At 38.4% G+C, this 26079-nt stretch overlaps 1 protein-coding gene across 9 annotated transcripts in view; it reads left to right on the forward strand.

The window, feature by feature from the left end:
• The window catches only part of ATM (Serine/Threonine-kinase ATM-like protein), a 427822-nt gene that overhangs the window by 64110 nt on the left and 337633 nt on the right, over nucleotides 1-26079 (forward strand). For all 9 annotated transcript variants that reach the window (XR_016362919.1, XR_016362920.1, XR_016362921.1 and 6 more), the window contains exons 11-13: nucleotides 11810-11908; nucleotides 12003-12059; nucleotides 12255-12339. Coding sequence is in view for 6 of the 9 variants with exons in the window: in XM_089822957.1 (XP_089679083.1) it covers nucleotides 11810-11908; nucleotides 12003-12059; nucleotides 12255-12339 (241 nt within the window). In the remaining 3 variants the exon portion in view is untranslated. The remainder of the gene's footprint in view (nucleotides 1-11809; nucleotides 11909-12002; nucleotides 12060-12254; nucleotides 12340-26079) is intronic.

The following is a 26079-nucleotide window of genomic DNA, read 5'->3' on the forward strand; positions in this document are numbered from 1 at the left end:
ATTAATGTAATGACAACTTTTTTTTTTATTTTTCTATTTATGCCACCTATGCACCTCGAAAATAAAAATCATCTCTTTCTTTCTTTTCTCCTTTTTATTTTTTTATTATTTCTCCTCTAATTTTCGTCACTTTTCTCTCTCCTCCAGAATTTTTTTTTTTTTTTTTTTTTGCCTTTTTTGCCTTTTTCCCTTTTTCAATTTTTTTTTTTTTTTTCTTCCAATAATTTTCCAATGCAAGATGCTCCTGCATCAGACTCCCCCGGTAGATAGAAAAGTGTGTCCCACACTTGGACGCCAAAAAGAAAATCTACAACCATCTTCATCTTCACCAAAGGTTTCCACCTCAACAGGGACAACAAAACCACCATGCAAATCTTCCACATCTGCATTACTCTATCAAACACTAGAATCTCAACCATCCAATCAACATGCTCATTCCCAGGAACAAACTGAACATAATGCTTCATTAGCAAACTCCCATTCACATCAATAACTAGTGAATCCACACCAGTAGCAACAAACCCCGCATCAGCAACAACAAACTCCATATCAGCACCAACATGTAGATCTCCATCAATACATGCCAAACTCTCAACACCAACAACCTCATTGCTCACAACAAGATGCTCAGCAATACATAACTCACCTCCAACAACTGGATCATCCACGACCGAGTGCTCTGCAACATACAAGTTACCACCAACACCAACTAGATCATCCACAACCAAATGCTCTGCAGTCTCCATGTCAGACTCAACCAACTGATCATGAAAACCAATCTCCATACCAACATCAGAAAGGTTAAGAATATCCTCAGCAACAACCTCTAGTTGCTCTGCAGGTTCTGCATCAGGCTCCACAAACTGATCAGCAAAACCATCCTCTTCCACCTTGACCTTCTTAGCTTTAGCATCCAACCGAGCAAACATCTTAGAAAAATTCCTCTCCACTATATCATGGATTTTTGCAATCATCTTAGGGTCCAATCCTCTTGGAGCCATCTTCCAAGATCTTCGTAAACCCTCTGCAACAAATCCTTCCCATGCTCCTTGTGACAACCAAATTGTTTGCAAGTCAGATCGCAACCTGCCACCTCACACGAACAATCAGGAACCACATCACAAGTCTAGGACAACAGATTTGCAGTCCACAAACTCTGATAAACTTTGCCCAACCAAGGTCCTGGTACAAATTGCCTCACACTTCGACGATCTGCTTGTACACTCAGGAACTCCCGCTCTGATACCATTGATGAAGGTACGCTCTGATACCACTTGATAAAGGGCCACACCACTCTAACAACTGACAACCAAGAATGCAACAATATAGAGACCAAGAAAAAAAAATGCTTCACAAATAATTTTATTATACTTGAAAAATCCTTACAACACCCACAAGATGATATGACTTCTTCAACATAAGAGAAATCCTAAATAAGAGTCTTCACACCAAGAGCTTCACCAAGAATTTCTACTTTAAGAGCTACACCTTTAGAGCTTTCACATCTTGAAGTCTTCACGCCTTCTAGCTTCTACTTCTCAAACTTCCCCCTTGAGCTTCTACTCCTCAAGCTTCCCCCTTGAGCTTCTCCAAGCTTGATTAGGAATGTTCATATGCCTTGCTTAAATAGGCACTTACATGACTTATCCACAACCTTCTACACAATATCCACAATCTTCTAAAACTTCCATAACTTTCTAGAATTACAACTAAGCACCACCATGTGGCCCAATTACAAAATTACATTTCCTTTATGGATCACAACAAATATTAAATGCAAGATTTAAGAAACTTTCCACAAGCTTCTAAGATGCCACCTACACACCTCGATTAATGTAATGACAACTATTTTTTTTTATTTTTCTATTTATGCCACCTATGCACCTCGAAAATAAAAATCATCTCTTTCTTTCTTTTCTCCTTTTTATTTTTTTATTATTTCTCCTCTAATTTTCGTCACTTTTCTCTCTCCTCCAGAATTTTTTTTTTTGCCTTTTTTGCCTTTTTCCCTTTTTCAAATTTTTTTTTTTTTTTTTTCCAATAATTTTCCAATGCAAGATGCTCCTGCATCATCTGTGAGGGATGTATCACATAGCCTTGTACTTAATGAGCTCATTGCTCGGCAGAGACTGTCGCCAGCATTTCAAACAGTTTCTTTTATGTCATCCATAGTACGAAAAGCTGTTATCCAGATTCTCTCGAGGTACTTTCCTACCTGATCAAATTTGCTCCCTTGGAGAAGATCTGCAAGAGCAATACATGAAGACTCACGAGAGCGCCACAGTCTTGACCCACTTTGAGCCAATATATCCTCAATAATGTCATCAAAGAATTCACAAATAGTCTTCTTTGGCTCAGCCACAAGTGATCTCCAGATATGCCCCATTGCATCCTGTAAGGTAAATGGCCGGACACGGCAATAAGAATGTGCACAGAACCTTTTGGAAAATAAGTTGATCAAAAGTAGTGACCCCAACTTCGATAATATCCCCTGCACATTATAGACCTTAGGCATGCTAAATCGCCATCAGGTTGCCACGCTCAACCACATGTCACTTGTCTTGCAATTTGGATCATCAAGCTTGTGGTTACACCTGCCCTGTCAGAAATTTCTCACTGACATGTTTGAGGTGCTCGATAGCATTTGTCCTTTCTTTTCTGTTCAAGAATCTTTCTCACACTATTCTCAAATGTGCGTTACAAATGGTGTTACAAGGAATAATTTAATACCATCAACGATTGTTGTAATGACTCAATCTAGTAAGGAGTTACGTTTCAAAACTTCCAACGAATATAAAAAGAATGGTGAAATTATTGGTGCCTCAACCCGTCGCGTCTTTTCTCTGTTGTTTCGTTTAGAGGATATTAATTTCCGCGACCTGGTATGACAACCCACATATAGCATATGATTGTGAATGTCGTCTGTAGTAACACTTCCCTTCAACCCAAATCCGTTGGAGAAATAGGGTGAATATCGACTAATATATTCAACCCGATAACCTACTGAAGCTTCACATGCATAAAATGATATCGGCCGCTTGACTGAGGTTACTTCCGGAAGTTCCCAGTATTGTGTGGGTGTTTCCAAAACCGCGTACTTCCAGTGCAAATCACGCCGCCTATTAAGACTTAACAACCCTTTCTGCTGGGAGATACTAGACACCGTCCCAGGGTGATAACTTCCCACAAACCCTTGCCAACGTGACGCTAAGTGAGTTCCACCAATTTCTAGCACTGAAATTTGGTTATTCCGGCCTTCTAAGTCTTGTTGACCAAAACGTTGAAGGGTAATATGCAGTCCACAGTATTTGAAGACCTTCAACAGTTTTTCTATAACACGTGCTTCACATTTCCACTTATCAAACTTCTACCTCCTGGACGTCTAAGGCTTCAACTTCAAAAAATGATAAAAAATTCTGCAACTGTTGCTGTGAACAATGATATCTTACCTTTACTGCATCTTTATCCAACCTTGTCGACTTCTGCCCATGCTACCAAATTCAGAAGAGACTTGGGGTGACGTCCAAATCTCTCACAAAATAACTCGAGGGGTTTCGTCCTCTAAGTTTTCAGACCAATCACTTTTAAGTAACCAGAACATGAAGTGCCTTGGTTTCATCAATTTCTCATGTGTTTCCACAGTATGACGGGATAACCTGGCTCTGATACCACTATAATATCCCAATACAGGACATTTACTGGTTTCTCATTGAGCAATAAAATCAGAAATTTAACTTGGCAGATAGTTTCTAGCAACACCGAAAATAGTAGCAAAACTAACCGACACTTATCCAGTCTCTTTTAGAAATGGAATACTCAGATTCAATTACAAGAACATGCAATACAAGACAAAAATAAACCAACTTATCTCCACAAGATAACCATTCGTTATTTCCACAATAACATTCAAGATGTCGAACATATAACCATGAGCTACAAATTGATGAGATCAAACCAACAAACTCTTATAGTTCCTTAAACAACGTTATTGCCTTAGACAACAGCAATATAGCAACCAACAACTAAAATGTTATTGTATTATACAACAACAATACAATAACCAGTACATAAACCAATCCTAAATGCAAATTTACAGTTGGATTGGAATGATAGGATAAAAACCTATAAGCGTGAATGAAACACTTGCAGAGACGTTTCTCGAGACAATGGGTTTGCGTCCATTGCTTGCTAGCACGAGGGGCTACGTCCTCCAACTAGCTAAAAGCTGAAGCTTTCTAAGACTCCCCCAAGAGAGGAAACTGAACTGAATAATAAATCAAGCATATCAAAAGAATGAGTCTCATCTCCTTTTATCTTCGCAATGGCGACTCTTCAACTTCTCCTTGATAGGTCGTCTTGTTCCTCCTCGTCCTCTTGTGACCACACGAGATATTAATTTGACCTTTAATAATAAATCTCTAGGTAACATAGTTAAATTTAATATTGAAAATTCTTTCCTTCTTAATAATTCTAATGTCCCCAAAGAAGGGACATTACAAATAAGGAATTTATGCAAACTAAAGATTAAACCACTGCTGAAATAATATTAGTGCTCAAACTAATAAAATCAAATACATAGCAATGAATTCCAAAGGCCAAACCCCGAGGGAATGACCTCTAGAAAGTCACAAAAGAGGATAGACATCCTCTAATGCCAAGAACAAATCTGTAACTCACAAATCCAAGCGCTTATCAAATGCAATTCGCAATAATCCGATGCTAAACAATGAAGCTCCCACCTCTATTTATACTTTTCCTTCAACCTTCTAGAAGGAAATAAAATATTAATTAATTGCATCTACTAGAAGCTTCCCCCTTCCAATAATTAATGCACTCTCTAGAAACTCCTCCCTTGCAATACAATAATTAATTGTGCTTCTAGAAAATTAAATTACTAGAGGCTTCCCCCTTTCCAATAATTAATGCACTGTCTACAAGCTTCTCCTTGCAATACAATAATTAATTAAATTAATTAAATATAAAGTCACCTTTTAATTTGAATTTATTTAATGACTTTATAAGAAATTAATTTAATCAATTTCTTTTTATTTTTCAACTTAGCCTTTGGAGAATGTAAAGGCTAACAACTCCATTGAGTTGCTTAAAGATGGGGACATTACAGTCCACCCTCCTTGGAATTGCTTGTCTTCAAGCAATCCAGCAACACAATAAACTCCAATCTCCTTCTGGATCCCACATGAAGTAGTATGTGATACGCCTGTGGACATTAGACCAACTGCAAACCAATATGATCAGGATCAACCACATGTCTTGCAACCTAGCACCCAAAACTTGTGCTGATGATGTAGAAGTCAAAATATCATCAGAAGGAAACTTTGTATGAAACCTCTTCTTCCCTTTATCGACCCACATTATATATATTGGATGGAATCCTGATCATCACCAACTTGCCAGCTGGGTGACTCTATACGTACCTTGGTCCCACTTGAGGAATCAACTACCTCCTGCACTGTAGCAACACCATGAGATCTCACTTACAAATCTCCAATAATAATCTTCTCCTTGAGAGAGTCGAAAGTATGAGTGGTAACAACTGCATCAACTAATTTTGCAAGAGCTCTAGGAACCTCAATCTGCTGAAGCTTGGTGCCATTATCCTCTGCTGCCACTGACACAACCACGTGTCCCTGTGAAGTAAGTCCATCGTCAATACTGCAGATAGGACTAGTAGGTGTCGTACTAAATATAGGTACATTTGCATTAGGGACTCCTTTTGCGGAAAACTTAAATTTCCTTCCCTGCAACCTTGATCTCTGCCTTCTAAAAGCATAAACCATATATCTTGCTGCACTTTCAATTGTCTCTGGATCCAAAAAGCTCTCCCTCAATTTCTATTGATGAAGCTCAAGTTTCTCCATACTCTCCCGCAAAGCTTTCAGCTTCACGCTAATTTCATCATTACTCCACTGACTTCTAGAGTGCGTTCTCCTATGTCTGTCCATCGCTAGAAAATACTAGAGTGCTGGTCACTCCAAATGTAATAGAAAATAATATAAATTTCCCACCACACAAGATTGCAGGGAAATCGCTCTAATACCGTTGTAATGGGCTCTGATACCATTGTAATGGGCACCCTGGAAATGCCCAAGAACTGAACCAACTGCTGATGAAGATTCTAATGCTTTTGCATAAATTTTGAAACCATATAACATGAACAAGAAGGAATTTATGCAAACTGAAGATTGAACCACTGTTGAAATAATATTAGTGCTCAAACTAATAAAATTAAATGCATAGCAATGAATTCCAAAGGCCAACCCCAAGGGGATGACATCTAGAAAGTCACGAGAGAGGATAGACGCCCTCTCATGCCAAGAACAAATCTATAACTCACATCCAAGCTCTTGTCAAATGCAATTAACAATAACCCAATGCTAAAAAATGAAGCTCCCACCTCTATTTATACTTTTCTTTCACCCTTCTAGAAGGAAATAAAATATTAATTAATTACATCTACTAGAAGCTTCCCCCTTCCAATAATTAATGCACTCTCTAGAAACTCCTCCCTTGCAATACAATAATTAATTGTGCTTTTAGAAAATTAAATTACTAGAGGCTTCTCCCTTTCCAATAATTAATGCACTGTCTAGAAGCTTCTCCTTGCAATACAATAATTAATTAAATTAATTAAATATAAAGTCACCTTTTAATTTGAATTTATTTAATGACTTTATAAGAAATTAATTTAATCAATTTCTCCTTATTTCTCTACTTAGCCTTTGGAGAACGTAAAGGCTAAGAAATCCACTGAGTTGCTAAAAGATGGGGACATTACATCCCTCCTCAATTTACGACCAGCAAAAGAGATCAATGAGCAACAAACCCTCCTATTATTCTTTTTTTGACTTCAGAAAAGTTTAGATGAGCCAAGTTCGATCTTGGGAAGCACAAGGGTTTTCTAGACAATGAGATACTAAACTTTATTACTATAAATGGTGGTATTCTTAAAAAATCAAAGAAAACACAATGTAAAAGAAACCCAAAAAGATCAGTGTCATGCAACCACTTACTATAAATAGTAGTGTTTTTTGGGCACCAAAGAGAATAAAACTTAAAAAAACTTGACTTATTGGCTCTATGCAAGCAATTACTATAAATAGTAGTGTTTTGCGAGGACTGAAGATAACAAATCTAAAAGAACTCAGAAAGTTTGGTGCCACTCAAGCTCTTCTAATAAATAGCAATTGCTGCCAAAACTTGCTGAAATTGAAAATTGAGCTCACTAAGAACATTGGAACACTCCCATCAAAACTGAAACCTCTGGGAAACCCTAAAAATTGACCCATGCTTGCAGAACAGGATGGCATAAAAATGGGGACATGACATGCGTGGATTATTTTATTCAACTTGTATTTTGGAGAGATTTTTGAGGAGTTGGAAACCCTAGGATGGGAAACTGTAATGGTGTTACTTTCAGTAGTGCAAGATTCTATCATAGTTGGTTGTTGGAGAGTTCACACAAATTTCTAACCAAAGCTTAAACGGTTGATTACAAAATTGGTGAAGTCATTTGCAAAGAGCAGTTTAAGTGTTGGACTCTTGGAAGAATTGTAGGATAAACACTTTGAGACACCAGTATAAAGTTTTGGTGACGGTAAATGAAATGAGGAAGGTAGTGGTTGATTGATTACCCTTTTTGAGTGCCTGGGATAAGTATTCAACAAGATAGTAAATGTTGTATATATTCTTTCATTGTGGAAAGATGTGGGAATGTATGAAGGGTGTCTAAGCTTGTTGTTGTCAGTAAAAACTATACTACAGTCGATGAGATTAGTTAGTGTCCGAAAGGTTGCACGACGGTTGAGTCACCTTTTCGAGATATATATACACATCATCCGAATGGAAGTAAGAATCATCATTGTACTCGTGATTGTATACTCTGCTTATATGAATAAAGTTCTATCTCATTTTGTGTTATATTCTAGTCTTTGAATGCAATAACTATCCGTTTACCCTGTACAATAAACATTTGGCGCCGTTGCCTGTCAAACCTGGTACCAAAGACATGTTCTAAAGATTAATGCTGAACTTGCTCAATAAAGATCGAAATAAAAGAAAAGAAAAGAAAAGAATGATGTGCGCACAACATGGGAAACATTAATCCTTATGCAACCGGCAGAACGAAGGCAAAAATTTCAATAGCTCGCCGACGGGCATCGAAGTGGTGAAGGAGCATTGACAGATGGAGTGCATTCACCTAATTGACCGAGAAGTGTCGAGGACTTGCTAGAAGAGATGCGACAAAGGTTAAATTTGGTTGAAGAGACAAGGGAGTTCCTAAATTTGTATACGCGAAGGGTAGAGAATCTAGATGGAAGAGAAGGAATCCGCACGACTCGAGGTGTCGAAGGAGCACAAGTGTGGGGTGAACTTTTTGTCCTCGATACACTAGACGAATGGATACAAGTTGAGAATTAAACAACCTCGATTCTAGATGACCTTTTCACAACACAGAGTAATGCGTTTGTCCGGAGTAACGTGGTTGTGCAGAACAACGTGAGTATGCAGAACAATGCGGGGTTCGCAAAACAACACGGGTGCCTAGAACAACGCAGGTGCGCAACATCTATAGACACAACAAACAAGGAAAAAGTTAACAATGGTAGGGCCAAAGAAAAAACTACCAAAATTTAATGGCAACAGGACAGTCGATCCAGTTCAACATTGTAAAACATGTGAAACAATATGGACTGCGAATGGCATAACAGACCAAGACGATTGGATCTGACAGTTTCCAGCTACCCTACAAGGTGTTGCAATCGATTGGTTTTTAGAAATTGACTAGAAAAAGCTAACTACATGGGCGGATGTCAAGAAAGAATTTATAGTAGAATTCCGACTACTCAGGGATGACAATGAGATCGTAGCAAAAATTTATAGTACAGAGCAGGGGAAGAATGAAATAGCTCGCATATACACGAGAAGATTGAAGGAGCTTGTAGGGAAGATGGAAAGCCCACCAACAAACAGATTGAAGAAAAGATGGTTTGTCGAAGGACTACAACCAACATTACTAAAAAAGATGAAAATAGTACCTCCGACATCATACATTGATGCATATAACCACGCAATGGACTTAGAGAGTGAACACAAATTTGGGAAAAAGAAGAAAGACAAATCTTCAGATTCAGAAGGCTCATCCTCTGAAAGCAGCGATGAGGAATCGAACAAAAAGGTCCGGGCATTACAGAAAGATATGCTACATATGATGAAAGAATAAAAAAACATGAAAAAGAACCTTGGTTAAAACAAAGAAGGGGAACTATGATGTACGGATTGCAAGAAGGAAGGCCACACAAAGGGCTCTTGCCCCAAGAACCAATTTTGCGATATCTGCCAAATTGCGGGACATTCCACCAAAGAATGCCCGTTCAATATGAAAACAAAAGGACACTAGCAAGTGCTACTAACGAGAGAAGTGTCCACCAAGGGAGCTACGAGAACAAATACAAACAATGACACGACAAATTTAGGAGGGTATCGAAACAACAATTGACTCGGAAGAGGTGGCAACAACAATAACGAGGGCCATAGCTAGATACAATACGATCCAACCAGACGACCATTGATACAATGTGACGCGTTCAACCTATGGGGCCACTTCGCTAGAGATTGTACTACCAAGGGAAAACCACAACTATTGCGTAGATGGTGTGGTCCTAGAGACCACGATGACTTAAAATGCCCTAAGCCTGGGGTGAACCAGTTGACCATGGAAAGATGTGAGGAAGAAATACTAGTAATCACTCGCGCACAAGAGAAAAAGGCAACATACCTAGATCCAGAAGAGGAAAAGAAAAGGATGCAACAGGCAAAAATAGAAATAGAAAAGAGATGGAGGCAGAAAGAACGCAAATGAAGGACGCTGTTGGCACCTCAAGGAGGAACCAGGCATAACAAAACATCATATGATAGGTAATGCAAGTTGAGGTTTGTATGAAACTAAATGACCTTCTTGCAATGCCTCAGTTACAGACAACAATCTTAAACATGACACCATCCCCAAAGGCGGGGGACTAGCCAGGGAAGAATACACACGATGGAAGCGGAACTACCATGGTAGACCCAATGCTACTCGCATTGAACATAGGAAGACACCTTGTAGTAGTTGAGATGGGTATTCTCGGAACCATCCTCACCAACACCATCGTAGATTGAGGGTCAGGCGTAAATGTATTGCTTGAGGAAATATGGAAGAAGTTGGGACAACCTACCTTATGGCTGCCTATATTCCAACTGCTTAGCGCCAATCAACACAGAATCAAACCCTAGGGAACTCTAATGGCACAAACTATAACGACTAGAACACAACCCTTCTTACTCGAATTTGTGGTCATTCTGTTGAAAAAGGAAGGTTACGACGCCATCCTCAGAAGGGGATGGCTAGTACAGGCAAAGGTAAAACATGATTGGAAAAGGGACACGGTTTCCATGGAAAGAGGAGGTTGTAGGCTCATAATTCACCAACACACGTAGGTGGTGGGAGAAGATGTGGCGTCATCAAAGTCTAAAGTTGAAGAAGGAGACGATAAAGGGAAGAAAAGGATGGAACCCAATGAAGGAGTCCTTAAACTAGAAGGAGGATTTGATGATGATGACTTGGACTCGCTGAATGGCCTACTACATTGGCAAATGGAGGACTATGAACTCTTTCCTAGTTGCCACATGTTAGGGGTGGAAGAAGGAAGTAAGGGAGAAGAAAAGAACGAATTTCTGACGGAATAAGAGAAGTCAAAGAAGGGGAGGCGCCGATAGGTGGCTACAATATGACTGAAGTGTCGAATGTGATCCTTCATCTAGCTGTTGGAATATGGCATGAGACATGCTTGAGGTGCATAGTGCATGCTTGGCTTGTGGGTAAGATTTGTGTCAATGCCAACATCTCAGGGCTATGCGTGGCTGTGAGATCAAGATAGCAGCAAATACATCATCTTGGTGTGGGAATATTCTTATTCTCGATCACAACAGATCCGTGAGACCTCGCAGTGGGTTCACGAGGCAGCGATACTCCACCACTAGTGGTACTCAAAGATGGTTCGGGAACCTTGGACGCTTCGAACCGCACCCTTTGGTTTTGGATTTCTTTCGGCCGAGGAAGGACGTGTAGTTTCCCTTGGTATTCTCTTTTGCTTTCCCGTCTTGCTCTTTCTAGGTTACCGTTTGGTGTTCTTGTGTTGGTGGTTTCGTAGTTTGTATGCTTTCAGTCCATTAGACCTTTTTGGTGGTCTCTTGTTGGACATTTATAAATTTATCCTAGCTTATCTTATCTTATTCATAAGCTAACAGTTAGGTGAACGTTTATCCAATTCCCTGCTATGTATATTCTTATTATTAATAGTATTAGTTGCTTGAGTGCATTTTCAGATCCAAGAATGCATGTCGTTTGCTTTATTTATTTATTTGGTTTCTTTTAGCTCTCTCCTTTTTTTTCACCCAGAATCTTGTTGCATGTGAAATAATCAAGGGTTGTAGCATAGTCTCTTTGAACAACGAGCACACTTGGTAATGCATTCAGAACATATCCACCTCTCACAAATATTGCATTGCATAATGAAATAATCAGAATTAATGTGTTTATAACATTACACACTTCTTAAGACTTGCTTTTTAGTTTGTTGAATAATTAGTATTAATATCAACATGATTCCACTATAACATGTTTGTATACCTTTTGGACCCCTTTTATGTGTATGTGATAAATTTATATATCTTCATTCTGTTAGTAACAATTTTAAAATTTGTCAGTTTCTGTGTTCTATTGGAAGCTAAAGATTTCTTCCTTAAACAGGCATGGAGCATTTTGTCTGTTGATTCGCAACCATTCTGCTGACATTCCTAAGCCTATTATACTTGACTGGATAAGTGGCATATCATTGAACTTGGAGAGGTCATAATGATTAACTGTTTTGAAAATGAGTTTTTGCTTTGAAATGGTTTTGAATGTGGAAGATTGTGATGTCGTAAAAGCACATTTTATGCAGGATACTGAGTGATGGTGTTAATGACCATGTATATGATGGGCCTTTGTGGACATTGAGGTAAGTTTTGTATTCACACCAGCTCTTTGTGAATCTTTCTTGTACTCATTTATGGCCTCACAGCGTTTTATCATCAGAAGTGTTTGCAGTTCCTTGAGGGTTTGTTTGGCTGCTGACAATTCTATAACATGGAACTATTTTGTTCTTCAATTGCATTTGTTATTCCAGTCCTAAGTTACTTTCAATGTTGTGCAGAAGCTTGCAGGAACTATGCATTACATGGCCATTCATTTTCCCAAGGGCAAAATCATGTCGTCGGTCAAGTATTATCACTATCGAGGTGATTGTTTATGCACAAATCAATGTCCAAACACGCGAAGTATGGAATGCATTTTACATTTTTGGAGAAGTCAATTTTTTGTTGTTGACATTGGACAATAGTCTTCTTCAATATTTTGTTTCTGTATGCTCTTGTTTCTTGTTCTATCTAAGTTTGTAATACCCGGATTCTTTGTTAATGCATACATGAATACAGGTTTACTTGCTCCATTGTTGTGCACTTTTTGGTTGTGTTTCTTGGTTAGTGCTATGCATAAAGGTGACTAATTTTAGAACAAGTGAATTAGAATTCTCTATCTGTCATGTATCCAGTGTGTGTCTGGTATTGTAGGCAATTAAGTTTGCAAGGACATTCTCCTCTATTTGAGTCCCCTTTCTTCTTGCCACACATTTCCATTGTTGTCAGCACTCCTGAATGCCTTCTACATATGCTGATTTGTAATCATATTGCAGTTTTCATTTTATGTGCACAAAGTGAGAAATATAGCCATAATTCACAATGGGTTAGTATAATTATGTTGAAGTAAATAACAAATCTTTATTTTTTATTGATTCATAGCTGAATATAGAAAACTGCTTATTTTAAGATTGTGTTTCATTCTTCTTGGATTGTTGATAGATTTGGAAAGCTACAATCTTAGATTGTGTTACAGTGGTGTTTTTCGAACCTCAATTTACTATTGCCTTCCGCAAATCATCCATTTTGTCGTTTTATTACTGTCTTTTTAATTTGTGTTCATTCTACTTGGATCATCGTTTGATTTGGTGATCTATAATATTTTTTTTTGATCAGTAAGGGCCGAAGCTGAGATAAATTTTTGCTAATAGTTATTATTATTTGTTAGGATTAATTATCATTATTTATTAAGTTCGAGTAGACTTGAACACAAGACCTCCCACATGAGAGGCTTACAACATACCGTTGTGTTCTAGGCTGTTGCCTTGGTGATCTACAATATGAGATTGTATTATAGTTGTGTTTTTGGAACCTTAATTTGCTATTTCTTTTCACAATTCTTCATTATTTTTTGATTTATGGCAATATTTGAAAACTGCTTATTTTTAGATTATGTTTCATTCTTCCCAGATCATCGATCGGTTTGGTGAGCTATAATCTTAGATTGTACTATTTTGTGTAATGTCAAGAAAGTGTTTAAAAAGGATTAAGTTTTCAGAAGACACGAATCAACAAGTTTGCTGTACTGTCCCCAAGATTTTGGAAGTGATTGAATCAATTTAATTAATTAAGTTGTCCAAAAATTAATTAATTAGTTTATTTTCACAATTAATTAATTAAATTATAAAAGAAAGTGAAGAATAAAATATTAAAATAAGTCACTTATTCTCTAGGCGACCTAATGTATGTTCTGGATGTTTCCTAGAGCTCTTTATAAGGAGGATCGCTGGGTGAAGTTAGGCATTATGGAATGTAGGAATCTCATTATTCTTTTGCTAAAGACATGTAAGTTAGAGGAATGTGCAGTTTCGGTGGTGAGGCTATCCACCCTAGTCTACAATTGGAGATATCACCTTTGATATCTCACAATGTATCTATTGAGTATTTTAATTTTGTGAAGTCTCTTTCATAGACAAAACTGTCAGAGTACTATCACTTGTTTCAGAAAGTAAAGGAAAATGGATTCTTTGCTAGGTGTTATTTTTCTTGAAGTATTATATGAATGCAGATCATTCTAATTTTTCTTGAAGTATTATGTAAATGTAGTTCATTCTTCCAGGGTTATATTTTTTTGAATACATTGTCAAAGTTTGGATGAGTCAATCAACTGAAGTAATATTCATTGTACATTAAAATAATTGCACTCTCTGTCAGGATCTTGACAAGGGACGGTTTGATTAAATAAAATAATTAAGTCGTGGGTTTTAGAGAAGGATAGAGTATTTATGGGTAGTTCACATAGTGTGGTAATACATAGAAGGTTTTTGGCCATTAATGTTTGAAACCATTATACTGCCATTCAATATTGGCATAACATTTCTTGTGGGGTACAATCTTGTTTCTAAGGAATAATATTGTTGTGGACCTTTTCGTAGTGGTACTTATTTAATATATTTCCCCAACGCTGATATGGTCTATGTTGGCAAAAGATTACATTTGAAGTTTTGTCCTACTTGGGCAAATGCAATTATCGAGCTTTAACTTTGGGATATATTGAGCATATAGATAGAAGTCACGAGCGATCATAGGATGACACTAACAGTTTTGGTCAAATAAAGTGTACCTATACCAAACTCTACAATTGTTGAAATATTAATGGGGGGAGCTTGATCCATGGTTCGAGTCTGGTACTTTAATTGTGCAGGATTCTTTGCAAGTCATGGGAACTGGAATAGATAAGTGCTTGAAATAGGTCCTCCTTGTTCAAGTGTGGTACATATGTGCACACGAGCCTTTAGAGGAATTTGATCCATCATGGCCGAATTTTTGTTATGTCCCCATTTTTAGCAGGTCTCTGCAGTTGGCTAGGTCAGCTCATCATCATGGTCCTCGTGAGTTGGCTGTGAGATTTGAGGGTCATAGTTGTGGACTTGCTATTTTTAGTAAGTCTATTTTGGGCAGTTGCCATATTTGGTAGACTAGTTGGTGGTGTTGGCAGTTGGCCACCATCTGCATTGGATGGAGCTATTTAATTGATGGGATTGTATTTATTAAATAATTAAATGAGGCTACATTATTATTAAGGCACAGTAAGTTATTTAATGTTATATAGTGGAATTGTGAAGGTGAAGCTTCTCAAGTGAAAAGTGTGAAGAAGTTGAGTGCCAATTTGTGTTATAAATTTGAGCACATTTGTGAGAGAAAAGCATCCTATTGTCTATTTGCTTTTTATTTTCTTTTGTGAGGGTTTCTGAGTTTGGTGATTTCAATTATCTTGCTGATTTATAAGGGTTTAATCTGAGGTTTCTGAAGATTGAGTTGTGCATTAATCCATTGCTGAAGTATAGTGGAATTGGTAATTGAGTTCTGAGAGATTGTTGTGACTACTTGCACTGTTTCTACTGTGGCTGATAAGCTATTGCTTGCTGAAGAATTTGGCAATTCAAGAGATTGTCATTGTGTGGGACTGCATTGATATTCTGAGCTGTAGATTGATAATAATTATCATTCGAAGTTGGGCACTCAACATTGTAGATTACAGGCATTGCAAATCCCTGATGAAGATGCGTAAGTAATATTGTTTTCAGCATGCAAAGACCCTATATCTGGACGTGATTTACCTGGCTTTGGGGATGCCACATTGTTGGAGGATTGGATGGCAATTAAACCCTGCTAACAGGTCTGCGATTTGGGGTTATAACTGGCCATTACAACCTGTAGTGTGTGTCTTCAATACGACAGCTAGCTGTCTGCCTGAAACATCATTATTAGTGTCACCTAGAGGTTGCATTTGAACCTGCGATTGACTGGTATCAAGCAGCGCCATCACCACAGGCCTGCATTTAAAGAAAATAGCTGTATGTGCATTAGCATATACAATGAGAGACTCCTGCTGGAAATCATGCAACATTACTCAGATAATCAGGTTTATTTCTCAATTGTGATTATTTAATACTGTTACGGCAATAGATTGGAAAACTCAGAAATTGTAAGAATTCAGTTTGGCTTTCTATATGGTTATTTTCCAGTAAATTTCAGTATTTTATATGTTCCAAAATCCAAAAGAAGCATATATATCAAAATACACGAGAATCAGAAAAACACAAAATTCAAAAACAAAAATCTTAGCATTTCACCGGCATAGCCTGTTGAGCCAACTTGGGCTCATTACAATTTTGCATACTTAGGAACCTGAAGATCGTACTGAAGTGGACTTCATTTTGTTTACTGATCTTTATTGACATTCTGGGTTGAATTGAGTGCAAGTACATTCATATAAGCGAGAAGTGGGAAGGAAATCTGAGTGTGAAGTCTGACTCAAGCTGAGGCTTCTGTTTAACTACTGTTCGTGGTTAATGATTCTTTATAATGGTGTAGAGCGCTCGACCCTTGATGTATGGCTTGCCTAATGGGTCGATGGGTGCCTGAAGGTCCTTATAGACAGCAAGGTGCCACGATAATGTGTTAAGAGTTCTCAGCCATCATACAAGATTAGAGTTCAGAGGTTTGCCGTATTGCTGTTATTGACATCACTGCTGGTTCTGATTCTTAGCTGAGTTGCTCAATGTTGTAAATAAGGTCATGTGTTTATATCAAAGTAACGAAAATCGGAATTGTATCGGAATCGGCACGGCCGAATCGAATTGTGAATTGGGGGTGAATCGCCAGTGAATCGGCGATGAATTGGCAAATTTGAAAAACCCTTTAAATGTAGAGATTTTAGCAATTTAAGACTTATTTCATGCACCCTTTATTGAATATAACTTAAACACACTATAACATCATCAAATAGAAGTTAAAACTTAACATACATAAACATGAAACATAAAATCCATCACATACGTAACTATGTTATCATTATGTACTAAAATGTAAATTGTAGGCTAGCTGAAGTAAATAAAAATCAAATGATCATAATAATTCAAATCATAGAATGTATGTAAGATGAAATCATGAAGATCTATAAGACATCAAATCATAAATGTATGTATAAATCTAAGATGAAGATCCATGAAAGTTTGAAACGTATGTCTATCAGTGATTTAGTATCACTATCAATATCTATACAGTGTAAACAAAATATAAAAACAAGGCTCCAGCTCAAGCCTCTTCTTCTCTCTCACTTTTCCTCTCTTCTACTCATGCTTAACAAATAGAAGGCCCTTTAGGGTTATAACAAAGAGAATAGGTCAAAAAGAAAGTAAAAAAAACAAGTTATTTTTTTTAAATTTACAACTCCATACTTTTCTGGCCACAGGGGATTTCTTGCCGATTTTTTCATCCGATTCATGCGATTTTTTTGATGAATCGCCGAAACTGGGGATTCATGCGATTCATCCAAAAAAATCGGGTGTGGCAATTCCCGACTGCAAAAAAATTGCCCACCTTGAATCTTATCGCTGAATCACCGATTCACGCGATTTTCGAGCGATTCTCGTTACTATGGTTTATATATTAACAAATTGATATCTAAATGATATTGTGATAATTAAGAGAGCTCAATCTTTGAATATTACATTTGCCAGTGCGCAGTACAAATTTATTAGCAATCAAATAATAAATTTATGTGTGGTGTGTGCAAAGAGTGAAGAAATCAAAATTGTAGTCAAATGTGTGCAGCTGACAAAGCGATTGAAAAATAAAATGTTTTAAATTTGAGTTTGGTGGTACTCAGCTGTAACATTTCCAAGCTCCCCAAAGAGCCACACTTCCCAAGGTGCATTTGAAGGAGTGATGCAAGTAAAAGTGTATTAAGCCAACAAGAAATCCAATACAGCATTAAAAAAACATGACTAAGTCGTACCATGGTCTTCGACAAAAGGAAATCATCTCCCAGAAATGCTACTGTACATTTCTCAGAGGGGCTGTACTCAGTAAAGGGTGTGCTATGTGGACAAAAAAGGAGGTAAAAGAAAATATTTTGATTGCTGATTGGTTGAAGTCAGCAGTCAATACGGTATCTTATGGTGTGAGTGGCTGTCATTTGGGTGTTTTGCCACCACAGCTTTAATAAGTTCATAAGTCTGTTTTTTACAAACACTGCAGAAATTCAGTCTAAATTATATATTACAGCAGTGTCTGTATTCACAGAGGATTTTATACTCAGACTGGCATTGTCAAGGTCAGTGTCTATTCAAATATATTTCAATTGTTCTTGGGTGTTGGCAAATGATTTTGTAACTATGCTTGTCTCATCAATTCACTTAATGGACAGCAGAAGAACTTTGCAACATTGGATAGACCATTATTGAAAGGATGATCTTCCTCTGCTTACAAAAAGATCAGCTTCCTCAAATGTATATGCTGTATTTAAATTAAGCTATCCTTTCGCAAATAAATAATTATAACCAAAACATAATATAAATGATTAGTAATAGCACAGAGACTATCAATATCTTGGTACAGTAATGAGAAATATGGAATAAATAATTGCACATAGAAAATATATATGAATATTAACAGCACACAGACTCTAACACAGTTTATCACTATCCTTCAAAAATGGTGGTACACAGCCCAGTGTCACTCTGAACAACATAGACTATTCCAGGAGTAAATTCACAAGGAGAGAGAATTTTTTACAAAGTATATATTTCAACTAAAATAAAATATTGAATTTCGGTTACAAACTCTGTTCTTTCCCGGAGATGATAGAGAGCCCCGTTACAATAAAATAATACCCTTTTAAGGAATTTACTAATAGCTGAACACCAAAATAGTTGGGTAATTGTTGTCAGTAAAACTATAGCTGATGGGTAGAGATGTATCCGAAAGGTTGCATGACGGTTGAGTCACCCTTTGGGGAAGTATATGTGCATCGTCCGAATGACTTATGAAGGATCATCATTGTAATTGGATTTGCATATCTGCTTATATGTAAAAAGTCTCTGTTTTGTATTGCATTCTAATCTATTAATGTGATAAGTATCCGTTTATCCTATACGGTAAATATTTGGCGCCATTGCTAGTCGAACCTGGTACAAAAGAGGTTTTATGAAGATTAATGTCGAATCTGCCTGAAGGAAAAACTTCTGAAGTTTAATGGTGATCGAATAGCCAATCTAGTCAGACGTTGTAAAACATGTGAAACAATTTGGACAACAAATGGTGTAATGGATCAGGATGATTGGGTCGAATAGTTTCTGGCAACCCTATGAGGTGTAGCGATTGTTGGTTTTCAGATGTCGATCCACAGAAGTTAACTTCATGGCCGAATGCCAAAAAAGAACTTATAGCAGAATTCCGACTACTTAGGGATGATATTGAGATAGTAGTGGAAATCTACAGTATTAAATAGGGCAAGAATGAAATAATCTGTGTATACGTAAGGAGGCTGAAAGAGCTGGTAGGAAAAATGGAAAGCGAACCAATAGACAGGTTGAAGAAAAAGCGGTCCGTCAAAGGGCTACGACCAACACTAAAGAAGAAGATGAAAAAATTGTACCTCCAACACCATACATCAACGCGTATAATTGCGCAGTGGACTTGGAGAGTGAACAGAAGACGAGCAAAAAAGAAAGATCATCGGATTTGGAAGATTCATCCTCCAGAAGTAGCAGCGATGAGGAATCAAGTAAAAAGTTTCAGGCACTACAAAAGGACATGTTACATATGATGAAGTTCAAAAACATGAAAAAGAATCTTGGCCAAGAAAGAGAAGGGGAACTATGGTGTACGGATTGCAAAGAGGAGGGTCACACAAAGGGCCCTTGTCTGAAGAAACAATTTTGTGATATTTGCCAAATTGCAGGACATTCCACTAAGGAATGCTCATTCAATATGAAAACGAAGGGACACCAACAAGTATTGCTAACAATACAAACAATGACGTAAGCTTAGGAGGGTACCGAAACAACCGATGCGCACGAGGCGGCAACAACAACAACAACAACAATAATGGAGGCCGAAGCCGGATACAGTACGATCTGAGTGGACGACCAATGATACAAAGCCGTTTGTGCAACCTTTGGGGACACTTCGCCAAAGACTATACCACGAAGGGAACACCACAGTTGTGCAGATGGTGTGGCCTTGGAGACCATGAAGATTCGAAATGCCCTAATCAAGGGTTGAACCTGTTAAGTATAGAAACATGTGATGAATAGACATTAGCTATCACTCGCGCACAAGCGAAAACGTATCAAGATCCAAAAGAGGAAAAGAAAAGGTTGCAACAAGCGCGAGTACAACTAGAAAAAGAAATGGGGGCTGAAAAATCAAGGACACTGCCTGCACCTCAAGGAGGTACTTGGCAGAACAAAATATCATACGATAAGTAATGCAAACTGAGGTTCCCATGAAGCTGAATGACCTTACAATGCTTCAGCTACGGATTGCAATCCTGAACATGGCACCATCTCTGACGATGATAGAAGAGCTAGGAAGAGCCGCACAAAGTGGAAGCGGAAGGACCGTGGCAGATCCAATGCTACTTGCGCTCACCACAGGAAGACACCCTGTAGTAGTAGATATGGGTATTCTTGGAGCCATCCTCACGGGCACTATCGTAGATGGAGGATCAGGAGTGAATGGACTATTGGAAGATATATGGAAGAAGTTGGGGCAACCTACGTTATGGCCACCTACATTCAACTGCTCACCATCGATCAGCACGGGATCAAGCCTATAGGGACTCTGATGGCGCAACTCGTAACTATCGGGATATTGCCATTCTTATTGGATTTCATAGTTATACCATTAAAAAGAAAAGGGTACAACGCCATCCTTGAATGGGGCTAACTAGTACAGGCAAAAGTAAAACATGATTGAAAAAGGAATACTTTGTCCATGGAAGGCAGAGGTTGGAGATTTGTAATTGACCTACATACACAGATGGTAGGAGAGGAGGCGACATCGTCAGATTCCGAAGGCGAAGGAGACGATGAAGGGAAAAAAATCAATGGAACCCAATGAAGAAGGTATCCTCAGACTGGAAGGAGGGTCCAACAATGAGGACCTAGATTCAGTAAACGACCTACTTCATTGGCAAATGGAGGACTACGAGCTCTTTTTGAGCTGCCACATGTTAGGGGTTGAGGATGAAAATAAGAGAGGAAAATGAATTTTCGAAGGAATACCAAGAAGTGAAGGAAGGAGAGACACGGATAGACGAAACACCGACACACATTTAGTGAGGAAAAGCCTATTAAATACGAAGAACCCATAGTAAAGACGACGAACTTAGGTGAAGAGGCGAACCCGAAAAATATATTTGTAGGAGACGATTGGAATCCAGTTCTAAAAGCAACAATGTTTAAAATATTTATGAAATATAAGGATGTTTTTGCATGGACATATAAAGACCTAAAAGGTGTACCGCCAGAATTATGCGTCCACCGCATCCCATTGATAGTAGGTGCAGAACCCGAACAGAAGCAACCATACCGGATGAACAAAAATTATGCCGCATGGTTTATAGATGAGATTAATCAGATGCTCGAAGCAGGCATTATTTTTAGGGTACAAACGAGTGAGTGGGTGTGGACTTTCGATGCTTGAATGCAGTAGCAATTAAGGATCCGTTTCCGATATTGTTCACGGATAGTATTTTGGAAGGAGTGGTGGGGCATGAAATTTATTCATTCATGATGGGTTTTATAGATACAATTAGATATCCATCGCGGAAAAAGATAGGCTGAAAATAACCTTCATAGTAGAAGATGGGGTATACACCTACAACATAATGTCATTCGGCCTGTGCAACGCTCCGACAATGTTTCAAAGAATTATTTTTCACATTGTTGACAAGATGTTAGCCAGAAACTTCAAGACATCTTTGGACGATTGGTCAATTTTTAGCATAGAGGACAAGCATCTGACTGCACTCAGAGAATGGATGGAAAGATGTAGACGAACAAGATTGACACTGAACTTGAAGAAGTGCAGATTCATGGTACCGCAGGGGAAACTATTGGGACACATCGTGTGCAAAGCAGGATTAAAGACGGATCTTGACAAACTCTGGGTAATCTTAGAAATGCTACCTTCGACAGATGTGACGGAGGTAAAATCATTCCTCGATCACATAGGATATTATTGAAGGTTCGTTAAGAATTTTGTGAAAATATCTTACCCGCTTGACAAACTAACTTGCAAGAGAAAACCCTACAAATGGGAAATTGAGCAAAATAAAGCTTTTGAGGGACTGAAAACAAGATTAGCCACAACACCTATCCTGGCTTATTTGAACTGGGATAAGGAGTTCCATGTAGATGTCGACGCATCAAATTACGCAATTAGAGCAATGTTGGCATAGACAAGTGATCACGGATTGGATCATCTGGTGTACTTTGCGAGTAGATTACTGTTTAAAGCAGAAAATAGTTATAGTACAACAGAGTGGAAGGCTCTCAGAATGGTGTACGTTGTATAGAAGTTTAGACACTATCTACTGGTGGCTCCATTCATATTTTACATAGATCATCAAGCCCTGTTATATCTTGTAAACAAATCGATCATCCAAGGACGGATAAGCTAATGGCTACTATTGTTGCAAGAATTTACATTTAAAATTGTGGTATGACTTGGGAAAAGCCATGTAAGTGTGAATCATTTATCAAGGATTAAATTGGGAGAAACTTCAGAGGGAGTCAATGATGATTTTCTTGACGCACAACTATTCTAGATCGTCGTACTTCCATCCTAGTACGCAAGTATCGGGGAATATCTTTTGATGGGGCAATTTTCGAGGGAAATGCCGCCAAGCGAAAGGAGGAAACTGGTGCTGAGAAGTCGGATGTTCAAATTGATTAATGGGTTGCTGTATAAGATGAGATTCGATCAAACTTTACAACGATGTGTTCTAGAGGAAGAAATACCAAAGGTATTGAAGGAAGCTCATTAAGGACCCATAGGAGGAAATATGGGGCTAGATACAATTGCACGAAAGATACTTTTGGCAGGGTTATGGTGGCCAACCATACACAACGACGTGAGGGAGTGGGTCTTTGCGTGCGATACATGTCAGAGGGTCGGGAAACCACTAAAGAGGGATTTCATGCCTCTGCACCCTTCACATGCATAGGAATTATTCGAATGTTGGGGGTTGGACTTTTTCGGATCCCTCAAGGTGAGTAAAACTTAGAGATGTAGGTACATTGTAGCAACAATGGAGTACCTTACCAAGTGGGTAGAGGTGCGAGCCCTATGAGACAATTCTATAGTTGGCACGACGAGATTCATATACGAGCAAATCATCACAAGGTACGAAATCCGGCTATAGTTGACAAGCGACCATGGACGACATTTTGTCAATTACATCATTCGGCTACTGACCACAAAATCTAAAATATACCACTCTATCGAGCCCAGAACAAAATCTTGGTTGCAGAAATATACAAGTCCTTCACAGTTGAAGGTCAGGATTGGGAGGAAAAGCTGCCATCGGCATAATGGGCACATTGAACCTTGTACAAAGTCACTATAGGACACACTGCATTCCAACTAATGTATGGTTAGGAAGCTATAGTACACACAGAGTTCATGGTACCAAATTTGCGAATAATGATCAAAAACAAGTTGGGAGATATGGAAAGTCTTAGGGAAAGATTGCACAACCTGAATAAACTTGACGAATGACGATTACAAGCACAATGGGCTATCGAAGTTTCACAGTGTAGACGCAAGGTATGACATGACAAGCATTTAAAACTCAACAAGTTTCAATTGGGCCAACTAGTATTGAAGTACAATGGGCATAATGAAATCAAACTAGGAAAATTCAAAGTGAAATGGGTTGGGCCATATAAAATTCGTGAAGTGGGCGATAACAGAGCAATAAAGCTATGGACACTGGACGAAAAGGAGGTGAAAAATATAGCAAATGGGTCAAAATAAAAAAATCTACCATGAATGAAAGGTTCCTGGAGAAAAAGAGACTCCCTCGAATGAATAACTCAAAGACGGTATAAAAATATAATAAATAATAGTAAACTATACATATATATATATATATATATATATAAAAGAATAATAAATAAATAAAAATAGTTATTATAAATAAAAAATAAAAGAAAAACTACGGAAAGATGAGTAACGAGGAGTAATAAAATACCGTATGACCAAAAACAAGAGGAAGATATCGTACGAGTAAAAGGGTTGTTAATGGGTATCAAAACATATCGTACAACCACGGGAAAGGGAAACATTAAGGATATCATACAACTCGACTTAGGTAACTTGAACACGGGCCACCTTTGCAAGATACTGTACAGCTAAAACAAAAGATCACTAGGGCATAAACTTACGGTACGACTATAGGAAAAGTGTTGTAGGAATACAGAGCAGATTGGGGGTGACCGTACAACTGTACGACAATAATGAAAGCACAATGATGAAACAAGTTTTGGATACCGTACATAAGGATAAACATAAGTAGGAGTTCCATACCGTATGACCAAGGCGACTACCATATGGTCAAGGCAATAACAACACAAAAGCCTTAATACCATACCGTACTGTTAGAAAATAACATGACGTATGGATCACTTGAAAAGAGAAGTATTAAGAGGACCATATGACAAGCATCAATAGGGTTCCACACCGTACAACCCCACAGGAAGATAAAGTGAACAACTAAATTAAATTGTGCACCGTACGGACCTACAACACATAAAAGCCAATCCAAAGAGGTCATACAGCCATACCTAGCACAAGTAAAAGGCATCGTAAAGAGCAGAGGAGAGATAGGGAAGGAGAAATAATCACCGTACGACCTAGGAAAGAGAGAGTAGAGACCACCTGGAGGCACTGTATGGTCTTGGGAGAATTGAAGTGCAGTCGTACGGTTTGACAAGAGAGCACATCCGTACGACCACGCATTAGAGTTCACCTAGGTATAAAATCACCATATGGTGAGAAGGGACAAGGGTAACCTCACTTACAGTACATCACCGAAGATAGTGAGAAAGGTCCGTACAACATTGAGGGCAACGGGGAAGATGAAAACAAAGATAGAAGGAGAAGACTGTGTCGGTATCGTACATGCTAGAATCACATAACGTTAGTACAAAGGCACATTGAGACAACTTCGAGGAAATAGTACAGACGTTATACAAACAATAGCAAGAGCTTCTACAAAAAGTTGTACGGAGGAGTGTGAACAATTGACCTATCTGTTCTCTATCCTCTTCACACAAAAAGACAAAGGAGGTGACAGTTATAAAGTCAGTCGTAAAGAGGGCTTGGAAAAAGAAGTTAGAAGAAGAATCAACAACCAGCGCAACCATGAATAGAAATGTGAAGACCTTGTCTTTAGGAGTGCGTGTGGCAAGCGGCACAAGCCAAGACACAAGTAAAAAGAAGGGCAAGCAAGCAGCATAGCCAATTGCAACCGATCACCTCACAACACAAAATATCTCTTTTGAGGGCTTGAATGGAGCAGAATGTAGAAAATGGTGACAGGAGACACCTGAGAACCATCTTGTGAAAAACAACATTCGAAAAGCATAGGTGGAATGGGCAATACAAATATCGGTATTTTGCATTCGAGATTACGAAGGCTTCCCGCACATGATGATAGAGACTTACGATAGGTTCTCTCAAACCAGTTCGTTCGCCTATCTTGGGCGTGACCTTGTAATTTCATTCAGAGCACCAGATTTCTCACGGGTATTTGGAATACTTGGTCATGCACAGGGTGGGAGGAAAATTGACAAGAAGCCGAAAAAATTAAGTCGAGAGGTGAAGGCGCAACTGATATAGCTGGTATGTGGGGATCTGTTGCAAACAGAGAAATAAGCCCTCATGGACACTGCGAAGGTTAGAGGACTGAAGAAGTCCAATACTCAGGAAGGGCAATGGCGTTGTCTTATGTACTTAGTAAAGAGTCGACTCACAGGATCAAGCTGCACATCAAACATCTCATTTTCGCAGGTTGCGACAATGAATGGGATCCTGAATGGGAGAGTCTATGATTGGGCTGCACTATTGGCAGAAAGAATGTATGAATTCATAACACTGCAGCATAAGACATTCTACATGGCTCACTATGCAGTTGGGTTATTCTTGGAGGCGACAATGCGGATGATTCCTCACTACAGGTTGGAGGCCAAGCTTGGGCCACTCGCGCTAGGCAAGCCCCCTATCATGTAGTGGAGACACCTAGACAAACTTGGCAGCAAGACC

This window comes from Cupressus sempervirens, chromosome 3, assembly GCF_028749045.1.
Source record: "Cupressus sempervirens isolate cs-2001-9-10 chromosome 3, ASM2874904v1, whole genome shotgun sequence".
NCBI classification, from domain to species: domain Eukaryota; kingdom Viridiplantae; phylum Streptophyta; class Pinopsida; order Cupressales; family Cupressaceae; genus Cupressus; species Cupressus sempervirens.